Source organism: Cherax quadricarinatus, chromosome 85 (genome assembly GCF_038502225.1).
Source record: "Cherax quadricarinatus isolate ZL_2023a chromosome 85, ASM3850222v1, whole genome shotgun sequence".
NCBI lineage: Eukaryota > Metazoa > Arthropoda > Malacostraca > Decapoda > Parastacidae > Cherax > Cherax quadricarinatus.
In genome coordinates this window covers 2,673,057-2,684,603 of record NC_091376.1, presented here as the reverse complement: position 1 = coordinate 2,684,603, position 11,547 = coordinate 2,673,057, and the positions used below count along the sequence as shown (strand labels likewise).

The window sequence follows — 11,547 nt, the reverse complement described above, 5'->3', positions numbered from 1 at the left end:
TACTAAAATTTAAAAGAAAAACTTTGGTTTTTTTTTTCAGGTCACCCTGCCTCAGTGGGACATGGCCAGTTTATTGAAAATAATAATAATAATTACAATAATAATAATGATAATATTATTTGCAATAATATTTTACAACAATGACCAAAAAAACAACAACAATAATAATAATAATAATAATAATAATAATAATAATAATACTGTCGTCACCAGCTGAGTGAACTGGTAACCCCAATAACACTATTGTTCTGGTTAATGTTAGGTTATTAACCAAATCTGCCGTTATGGTGGTTAAAAATAAGTCAGGTTACAGCTGCTGTCCCTCGTTAACCAGAAAAAAAAATGGCTGAAGTGAATTAGACTAGACTAGTACCTGAGAAAAAGGTTTTAAAGTCTGGAAAAAAACAGGAGGGTGGAAAAAATACTGTAAACGTCCTTGAGAGTAGAGAGAAGTTCAGTGCAGCCTTGGAGGGATGGAGGGAGGGAGGGATGGAGGGATGGAGGGAGGGAGGGATGGAGGGATGGAGGGAGGGAGGGAGGGAGGGAGGCTGGAGGAGGGAGAACACGAGGGTATATATACAGGAGACTTACAGAAGGTAGGAGACAAGACTTGTGTGGAGGAAACGTGTACAGACTCAACAGTTCAACCATAATGGTAACGTGTTTGGGACCCGTGTGGTGATAATGGTGGGCCTTGTGTAATGGTGGTAGTGTGTGTGGTAGTGTTGATGGTGGCAGTGCTGGTGTCTCTGTACTCGCCTAACTGGGACTATGGGGGGCCAGTTATCGGTTCGTGGCTCCATCGAAGTGCCTGCCATTTCATACCTACTCTTACCTCTGTGTGGAGAGTCCGTTCCACGACTTTCTCATCCACTTGTAACAACTCTTGAGTGAACGACCTTTCTTACAACCTCTCACTTATACAAGTTTGTAGCTTACCTTCTGTATCTCCTCAGTCCCCTTCTATATCCAGCCAGTTCCCTTCTATGTCCAGTCAGTTCCCTTCTACATCCAGTCAGTCCTCTTCTATATCCAGTCAGTCCTCTTCTAAATCCGGTCAGTCCCCTTCTATATCCAATCTCCTACATTCCCCTCAGTCTCCTTCTGTAGCCCCTCAGACCCTTTCAGTCTGTCTCGGCTCTGTCATATGAGTACCTCGTACTTGCTACTGTAGCCTCTTTGAATCTCGTACTTGCTACTGTAGCCTCTTTGAATCTCGTACTTGCTACTGTAGCCTCTTTGAATCTCGTACTTGCTACTGTAGCCTCTTTGAATCTCGTACTTGCTACTGTAGCCTCTTTGAATCTCGTACTTGCTACTGTAGCCTCTTTGAATCTCGTACTTGCTACTATAGCCTCTTTGAATCTCCTATATTCTGGTGTCGTACGATTTAGTTTCTTTAGTATTTATAGGTAATTTCTCTTAGTGCAGAGATTACTCTCGAAGTGACTGGATTATCTCTTGTTGTTGAGTATGTGTGTTCAGACGAGGGTTACATGCTGGTGCTGCATACTCTGATAAGTCTAACATGAATCACATTGATGGTTCGGAAGGATTCGATCTTAATTTCTCCAGACACATATACACTGTTGTTTTTTCTCAACTGTTGTGTGATTCTGGCGTTTGTGATGACAGTAATGGTACATGATGTGGACAAGGTGATGTATAAGACACATGTGTAACACACTGATTTTTTTATTTTCCGATACGTTTCTCCTGCGCAGCAGGCTTCTTCAGTTGAGTACAGAGGCGAATGATATACTAGACACACTAACTTTTAGGCACAGGTACGCATAAGTACAATTATCATACGTAGTGTGAATTACCAAGGATAATCCAGTCAGAGAAAGTGACTTAGTTCCACTGGGGGTCTTTGAAAGAAGATATCTGAGGTGTTCAGTCCCTCAGTCTTGACAGAGGTTATCCACTTCCATGGCTGACCTCTGAAACCTCTACCTTCTTTAATATTTGAAGCCTCTGTCTTCCATTCCTCTGTCTTTATTCTCCTCTCCTCTCCACTTTCCAGATTTTAATAACCTTGCACTTGCTGGGGTCAAAGTCCAGTGTTACCCGTCCGACCTGTTCTGAAGTCTGTTCGTGTCTTTTTTTTACATAAAACATTACGATATCTTATCCGGTATTGAATCTATCTCGATGTTAGGTTCATTGTGTGGTAAGTGGCGTGTGTGTGTGGGACTACCTTGTTAGATGTTATGTATGTATGTAAGGAATAGTGAGTCCTATGATGACTCCCTGGGGGACGCCTCTCGTCCTGACACCTGCATCACCATACAACCATCCCAACACCTCCATCCCAACACCTCCATCCCAACACCTCCATCCCAACACCTCCATCCCAACACCTCCATCTCACCACCTCCCTGAGTATCATTCTCTCTCTTTCCCTTACAGTATTCTCCCACTCATCAATATATCTTCCCTGTTATTTCTATTTGTTCTTCCATTTTAAGAAGTAAGTTTAATTTAAGATACTGTTACATATTTTCTCATAATCTACAAGGAACAATAAAAGTAACAACATCGTGAATCAGGGAACGGGTGGGGGTTAAACCCGTGGCGAGTGAGTCAAAGTGTTATAACTATGACCATAATTTTTAAAGGGGTGGAGGGGTAAGCCAGCGAAAGGCCTCTGTCAGATGACCAAAAGCTCCAACGGCGGGTCATCTAAGACCCGCGTGAGGAAACACTTGTCCTGTTTCCTGACAAACTTTACCTGAGTGAGTAGTAAAACTCCAGGCCAGTGCGCTAACCACTGGACTAGCTGGCTACAATAAGAGTCATCCAAGTAGGTATATTTATACATCATAGGAAGGTTAACATGGGCCACCACTGTGGCCACAAATGTTGGGTTTTACAGATGATTCCCACAATAGTGTGACCGTGTCGTGCTCTGTTTACCTGGAGTTTACCTGGAGAGGGTTTCGGGGTTCAACGCCCCCGCGACTCGGTCTAAGACCAGGCCTCATGGTGGATCAGGGTCTGATCAACCAGGCTGCTACTGTTGGTCACACGCAAACTGACGTACGAACCACAGCCCGGCTGGTCAGGTACTGACTTTAGGTTCCTGTGTCCAGCTCAAGTACCTTCAAAACTACCTTCACGTCTGACGAAATCGTAATAACACGATTTGTTTACATTCGTGTTATTACGATTTCGTGAATCAACAACATGGTGGCCGGAACAACTCACAATATCCGGCACTTTGCAGAGAGAACTTCAGACCATGTTGCAAGTTGCAGCTCATAACAGTCTAGAATTTGTTGAAAATTGCATAAAATACCGACAAGTTGATGATTAAGACAAATGTGCAACACTTGGGTATCTTTAATGAGGAAACGTTTCGCACACAGTGGCTTCGTCAGTCCATACAAAGGACTGATTACATCGACTCAAGTCTGAGGGACTGATTACCTCAAACTCCTCCTGTTCTTAACGATTCTCCTTCGTATGGACTGATGAAGCCACTGTGTGGCGACACATTTCCTCATTAAAGATACCCAATTGTTGGGTATCTTTATTGTTGAAACGTTTCACCTCAACAGTAGACTTCTTCAGTCCAATGCAGAACAAGATGGAAGACGAGGACTTTGCGGTAATCAGTCCCTAAATCCTTTCAAGACAGCGGGACTGACCACCTCATAACTACGTCTTCAAGACTGAAGGACTGACTACATCTCTACTGCTTCTGCCTACTTTTCTGTACTCGACTGAAGAAAATAAAACTTAAGACACATGTTCAACATCTGGGTATCTTCATCGTAGACGTTTCGCCCTAAAGCGACTTTATCAATACAGATTCCAGGACATAACTTCAAGACAGTAGAATTATATACCATTGTGACATTCAAGTGGGACTTAAATATGGGTCAGTAGTGTTAAATAGGTTGGGGAAATATTTTTGTTAGTAGGGTTTCGGTATGAGAAGGACCTGCCTAGTATGGGCCAGTAGGCCTCCTGCAGTGTTCCTCCTTTCTTATGTTCTAATGGAGGCAAAAGTAACCAGTAATTGGAAAAAATATATACAGTGGACCCCCGGTTAACGATATTTTTTCACTCCAGAAGTATGTTCAGGTGCCAGTACTGACCGAATTTGTTCCCATAAGGAATATTGTGAAGTAGATTAGTCCATTTCAGACCCCCAAACATACACGTACAAACGCACTTACATAAATACACTTACATAATTGGTCGCATTCGGAGGTGATCGTTATGCGGGGGTCCACTGTATTTGTATCTAGGAGGGCTGTTGTACCATTATTCCCCCCCCCCGGCCTACCAGTGGTTGTATATTCGGCGTGTATATTAAGGATACACTGTATACTTTATATACACGCCAAGTATACTTGGTTGAGTGTTGCGTGTATATCTGTCCCCTTGTTTCAATATTGAACTGTTTCCGTTTTCAAGATTTCCTACAGGGGCCGTCTTGCTCCCGTAACTTGTACCTTTGTACCTAAGCAACAAGGTCACCTTATAATGACATTGTTGCTCACACTACACTAGTGGTCTTACAGTGACCTTGTTGCTCACACTACACTAGTGGTCTTATAGTGACCTTGTTGCTCACACCACACTAGTGGTCTTACAGTGACCTTGTTGCTCACACCACACTAGTGGTCTTACAGTGACCTTGTTGCTCACACTATACTAGTGGTCTTACAGTGACCTTGTTGCTCACACTATACTAGTGGTCTTACAGTGACCTTGTTGCTCACACTATACTAGTGGTCTTATAGTGACCTTGTTGCTCACACCACACTAGTGGTCTTACAGTGACCTTGTTGCTCACACTACACTAGTGGTCTTACAGTGACCTTGTTGCTCACACCATACAAGGTACTACACCTTCTAATGCTGCCAGAACTTATAACTTTTCCAATTTCACTGCCTGATGTGTTAATGTTATCCTGTCTCCTTTCTTCTCTTCTTCCTCTCTTCTCTTCTTCCTCTCTTCTCTTCTTCCTGTCTTCTCTACTTCCTGTCTTCTCTTCTTCCTCTCTTCTCTTCTTCCTCTCTTCTCTACTTCCTGTCTTCTCTTCTTCCTGTCTTCTCTTCTTCCTGTCTTCTCTTCTTCCTGTCTTCTCTACTTCCTGTCTTCTCTTCTTCCTTTCTTCTCTTCTTCCTGTCTTCTCTTCTTCCTGTCTTCTCTTCTTCCTGTCTTCTCTTCTTCCTGTCTTCTCTACTTCCTGTCTTCTCTACTTCCTGTATTCTCTTCTTCCTGTCTTCTCTACTTCCTGTCTTCTCTTCTTCCTGTCTTCTCTTCTTCCTGTCTTCTCTTCTTCCTGTCTTCTCTTCTTCCTATCTTCTCTACTTCCTGTCTTCTCTTCTTCCTGTCTTCTCTACTTCCTGTCTTCTCTTCTTCCTGTCTTCTTTGATTCCTGTCTTCTCTACTTCCTGTCTTCTCTTCTTCCTGTCTTCTCTACTTCCTGTCTTCTCTACTTCCTGTCTTCTCTTCTTCCTGTCTTCTCTTCTTCCTGTCTTCTCTACTTCCTGTCTTCTCTTCTTCCTGCCTTCTCTACTTCCTGTCTCCTCTACTTCCAGTCTTCTCTTCTTCCTGTCTTCTCTTCTTCCTGTCTTCTCTTCTTCCTGTCTTCTCTTCTTCCAGTCTTCTCTACTTCCTGTCTTCTCTACTTCCTGTCTTCTCTTCTTCCTGTCTTTTCATCTTCCTGTCTTCTCTTCTTCCTGTCTTCTCTTCTTCCAGTCTTCTCTACTTCCTGTCTTCTCTACTTCCTGTCTTCTCTTCTTCCTGTCTTCTCTTCTTCCTGTCTTCTCTTCTTCCTGTCTTCTCTTCTTCCAGTCTTCTCTACTTCCTCTCTTCTCTACTTCCTGTCTTCTCTACTTCCAGTCATCTCTACTTCCTGTCTTCTCTACTTCCAGTCATCTCTACTTCCTGTCTTCTCTTCTTCCTGTCTTCACCGTCACTGTTCCCATCACTGCCCTGAACACCTCCTGGGGACAGTGAAGAAATAACATTCCACTGGAACAGTGTTGTGCACTGCAACACTCAGTGTCCTGAGTAACTGAAGCCTCACCTCCAGTCCTGAGTAACTGAAGCCTCACCTCCAGTCCTGAGTAACTGAAGCCTCACCTCCAGTCCTGAGTAACTGAAGCCTCACCTCCAGTCCTGAGTAACTGAATTCTCACCTCCAGTCCTGAGTAACTGAAGCCTCACCTCCAGTCCTGAGTAACTGAAGCCTCACCTCCAGTCCTGAGTAACTGAAGCCTCACCTCCAGTCCTGAGTAACTGAAGCCTCACCTCCAGTCCTGAGTAACTGAAGCCTCACCTCCAGTCCTGAGTAACTGAATTCTCACCTCCAGTCCTGAGTAACTGAAGCCTCACCTCCAGTCCTGAGTAACTGAAGCCTCACCTCCAGTCCTGAGTAACTGAAGCCTCACCTCCAGTCCTGAGTAACTGAAGCCTCACCTCCAGTCCTGAGTAACTGAAGCCTCACCTCCAGTCCTGAGAAACTGAAGCCTCACCTCCAGTCCTGAGTAACTGAATTCTCACCTCCAGTCCTGAGTAACTAAAGCCTCACCTCCAGTCCTGAGTAACTGAAGCCTCACCTCCAGTCCTGAGTAACTGAAGCCTCACCTCCAGTCCTGAGTAACTGAAGTCTCACCTCCAGTCCTGAGTAACTGAAGCCTCACCTCCAGTCCTGAGTAACTGAAGCCTCACCTCCAGTCCTGAGTAACTGAAGTCTCACCTCCAGTCCTGAGTAACTGAAGCCTCACCTCCAGTCCTGAGTAACTGAAGCCTCACCTCCAGTCCTGAGTAACTGAAGCCTCACCTCCAGTCCTGAGTAACTGAAGTCTCACCTCCAGTCCTGAGTAACTGAGGTCTCACCTCCAGTCCTGAGTAACTGAAGCCTCAGCTCCAGTCCTGAGTAACTGAAGCCTCAGCTCCAGTCCTGAGTAACTGAAGCCTCAGCTCCAGTCCTGAGTAACTGAAGCCTCACCTCCAGTCCTGAGTAACTGAGGTCTCACCTCCAGTCCTGAGTAACTGAAGCCTCACCTCCAGTCCTGAGTAACTGAAGTCTCACCTCCAGTCCTGAGTAACTGAGGTCTCACCTCCAGTCCTGAGTAACTGAAGCCTCAGCTCCAGTACTGAGTAACTAAAGCCTCACCTCCAGTCCCGAGTAACTGAAGTCTCACCTCCAGTCCTGAGTAACTGAAGCCTCACCTCCAGTCCTGAGTAACTGAAGCCTCACCTCCAGTCCTGAGTAACTGAAGCCTCAGCTCCAGTCCTGAGTAACTGAAGCCTCACCTCCAGTCCTGAGTAACTGAAGCCTCACCTCCAGTCCTGAGTAACTGAAGCCTCACCTCCAGTACTGAGTAACTGAAGCCTCAGCTCCAGTCCTGAGTAACTGAAGCCTCACCTCCAGTCCTGAGTAACTGAATTCTCACCTCCAGTCCTGAGTAACTGAAGCCTCAGCTCCAGTCCTGAGTAACTGAAGCCTCACCTCCAGTCCTGAGTAACTGAAGCCTCACCTCCAGTCCTGAGTAACTGAATTCTCACCTCCAGTCCTGAGTAACTGAAGCCTCACCTCCAGTCCTGAGTAACTGAAGTCTCACCTCCAGTCCTGAGTAACTGAAGCCTCAGCTCCAGTCCTGAGTAACTGAAGCCTCACCTCCAGTCCTGAGTAACTGAATTCTCACCTCCAGTCCTGAGTAACTGAAGCCTCACCTCCAGTCCTGAGTAACTGAAGCCTCACCTCCAGTCCTGAGTAACTGAATTCTCACCTCCAGTCCTGAGTAACTGAAGCCTCAGCTCCAGTCCTGAGTAACTGAATTCTCACCTCCAGTCCTGAGTAACTGAAGCCTCACCTCCAGTCCTGAGTAACTGAATTCTCACCTCCAGTCCTGAGTAACTGAAGTCTCACCTCCAGTCCTGAGTAACTGAAGCCTCACCTCCAGTCCTGAGTAACTGAAGCCTCACCTCCAGTCCTGAGTAACTGAATTCTCACCTCCAGTCCTGAGTAACTGAAGCCTCACCTCCAGTCCTGAGTAACTGAAGTCTCACCTCCAGTCCTGAGTAACTGAAGCCTCACCTCCAGTCCTGAGTAACTGAAGCCTCACCTCCAGTCCTGAGTAACTGAAGCCTCACCTCCAGTCCTGAGTAACTGAAGCCTCACCTCCAGTCCTGAGTAACTGAAGCCTCACCTCCAGTCCTGAGTAACTGAAGCCTCACCTCCAGTCCTGAGTAACTGAAGCCTCACCTCCAGTCCTGAGTAACTGAAGCCTCACCTCCAGTCCTGAGTAACTGAAGCCTCACCTCCAGTCCTGAGTAACTGAAGCCTCACCTCCAGTCCTGAGTAACTGAATTCTCACCTCCAGTCCTGAGTAACTGAAGCCTCACCTCCAGTCCTGAGTAACTGAAGTCTCACCTCCAGTCCTGAGTAACTGAAGCCTCACCTCCAGTCCTGAGTAACTGAAGCCTCACCTCCAGTCCTGAGTAACTGAAGCCTCACCTCCAGTCCTGAGTAACTGAAGCCTCACCTCCAGTCCTGAGTAACTGAAGCCTCACCTCCAGTCCTGAGTAACTGAAGCCTCACCTCCAGTCCTGAGTAACTGAAGCCTCACCTCCAGTCCTGAGTAACTGAAGCCTCACCTCCAGTCCTGAGTAACTGAAGCCTCACCTCCAGTCCTGAGTAACTGAAGCCTCACCTCCAGTCCTGAGTAACTGAAGCCTCACCTCCAGTCCTGAGTAACTGAAGCCTCACCTCCAGTCCTGAGTAACTGAAGCCTCACCTCCAGTCCTGAGTAACTGAAGCCTCACCTCCAGTCCTGAGTAACTGAAGCCTCACCTCCAGTCCTGAGTAACTGAAGTCTCACCTCCAGTCCTGAGTAACTGAAGCCTCACCTCCAGTCCTGAGTAACTGAAGCCTCACCTCCAGTCCTGAGTAACTGAAGCCTCACCTCCAGTCCTGAGTAACTGAAGCCTCACCTCCAGTCCTGAGTAACTGAAGCCTCACCTCCAGTCCTGAGTAACTGAAACCTTACCTCCAGTCCTGAGTAACTGACCTAACTTTCCTCTTGCTACTAGCGCCTTAATAATAATAATAATAATAATAATAATAATAATAATAATAATAATAATAATAATAATAATAATAATAATAATAATAATTATAATATCTTTATTTACTACCAATACATGTACAAGGTATACAGACCATAGTTGACATCAGTGACATACTACTATATAGAAAGTCGCTTGTTATGCTGAGCATTTCCCGCAAATTAGGTCAGTTTTGTTCCCAGGATGCGACCCACACCAGTCCACTAACACCCAGGATGTGACCCACACCAGTCCACTAACACCCAGGATGTGACCCACACCAGTCCACTAACACCCAGGATGTGACCCACACCAGTCCACTAACACCCAGGATGTGACCCACACCAGTCCACTAACACCCAGGATGTGACCCACACCAGTCCACTAACACCCAGGATGTGACCCACACCAGTCCACTAACACCCAGGATGTGACCCACACCAGTCCACTAACACCCAGGATGTGACCCACACCAGTCCACTAACACCCAGGATGTGACCCACACCAGTCCACTAACACCCAGGATGCGACCCACACCAGTCCACTAACACCCAGGTACTTACTTCCTGCTAGGTGAACATCTACAGCAGGTGTCTTAAGGAAACACGTCATGTTTCCAGCCGTACCGGGGATCGATCTCCGGACTTCGGGACACCTTAGTATCGAGTCTTATCTCTTCTCTTGTTCTTCTGTTCTCTTATTCATTGTCCTCTCTATCTTTCTGTATTTTCCCCATCCTTTACTAATTATTGTACTCCGTCTCTCTGCGGGTGTAATAAGTATGTACTCTCTGTGTACTCCACGTCTTGGGTGTACTCTTCTGCCTCCGGGAACTTTTCTGCTAGGTACTGGCACTTTCCTGCTAGATACTGGCACTTTCCTGCTAGGCACTGGCACTTTCCTGCTGGATACTGGCACTTTCCTGCTAGGCACTGGCACTTTCCTGCTAGGCACTGGCACTTTCATGCTAGGTACTGGCACTTTCCTGCTAGATACTGGCACTTTCCTGCTAGGCACTGGCACCTTCCTGCTAGGTACTGGCACTTTTCTGCTAGGTACTGGCACTTTCCTGCTAGGCACTGGCACGGGACAGCAGGTGCGAGGAAACACGTGCAATGTTTCCACCCTCGCCGGGGATCGAACCCCGGACACTGTGTGTGTGAGGCGAAAGTGTTGGATTTCACTCTGTGTAGAGCTTTATCGAATGATTTTCTCTCCGTTGAGAGTATTTTGGTCATGTTTCCCTCAGTTTAGAGCTTTGCCAGTCATGAGCTGACACAGCTCTCCGCGGAGGATGACCTGCAACTTTCATTCTGCAACAGAGTGATTGTTGCAACATACACTCACACAAACACTGCAGAAAACAGTGTGAGGTCAGGTACGTGTACTGGTGCTGACCAGACACTGACTTCTAGTGTCACACTCTCACTCTTGTTCACCTCCACACACTCTCTCCTCTCTCTCTCTCTCTCTCTCTCTCTCTCTCTCTCTCTCTCTCTCTCTCTCTCTCTCTCTCTCTCTCTTTACACAGGGTTTGACAAGGTTAAGGATCCCTAGCTTTATTGACAAGCTATTTACAGGTTAAGGATTCCTAACTTTATCGGCAAGCTAAGAGCTGTTACCTACATCAGCTCATTTGAAAGCATTTTTATTGTTATGAGACATACAAGTAGGGAACAGGATGAAGTTGGAGCCATCTGTGGGCCAGCTGAGGGCCATCTGTGGGCCAGCTGAGGGCCATCTGTGGGCCAGCATTTTCATTTGATCAACTGACTTTATCTCGTTGACATCATGATGCTGTACGAATGTGTTCCATACTCGAGTCATCCTGGGGATAAATGATCTCAGATGGAGTGATGTTCTGCTCTCTCTCTCTCTCTCTCTCTCTCTCTCTCTCTCTCTCTCTCTCTCTCTCTCTCTCTCTCTCTCTCTCTCTCTCTCTCTCTCTCTCTCTCTCTCTCCACTTATCTACATCCATTATATATCTGAAGAGATAGACCAGCAGTGACAGTGACTAAATATCTGGAAGTTCAGGGTAAGGTCGTGTGCTGACGGTCGAGAGGCCCCGACTTGATCCTGGGCTAGACGGAGACTTTGGACATGTCTACTTCTGTTGTCCCTGTTCACCTAGCAGTAAGTAGGTACCTGGGTAATAGCCACCTTACACATGCTGTCCCTGTTCACCTAGCAGTAAGTAGGTACCTGGGTGCTAGTCACCTTACACCTGCTGTCTCTGTTGAACTAGCAATAAATAGGTACCTGGGTGATAGTCACCTTACACCTGCTGTCTCTGTTGAACCAGCATTAAATAGGTACCTGGGTGCTAGTCACCTTACACCTATTGTCCCTGTTGAACCAGCATTAAATAGGTACCTGGGTGATAGTCACCTTACACCTGCTGTCGCTGTTCACCTAGCAGTAAGTAGGTACCTGGGTGATAGTCACCTTACACCTGCTGTCGCTGTTCA

The 11,547-nt window shown here is 46.4% G+C and overlaps 1 protein-coding gene across 1 annotated transcript in view; it reads left to right on the top strand.

Annotated features, from left to right (window-relative positions):
- The first annotated feature begins 604 nt into the window (after window positions 1-604).
- Window positions 605-11,547, top strand: part of LOC128696303 (fibroin heavy chain-like) — a 37,234-nt gene continuing 26,291 nt past the window's right edge. Inside the window, exon 1 of the mRNA XM_053787485.2 lies at window positions 605-655. Within this exon, the coding sequence (XP_053643460.1) occupies window positions 653-655 (3 nt within the window). The 5' untranslated portion in view covers window positions 605-652. The remainder of the gene's footprint in view (window positions 656-11,547) is intronic.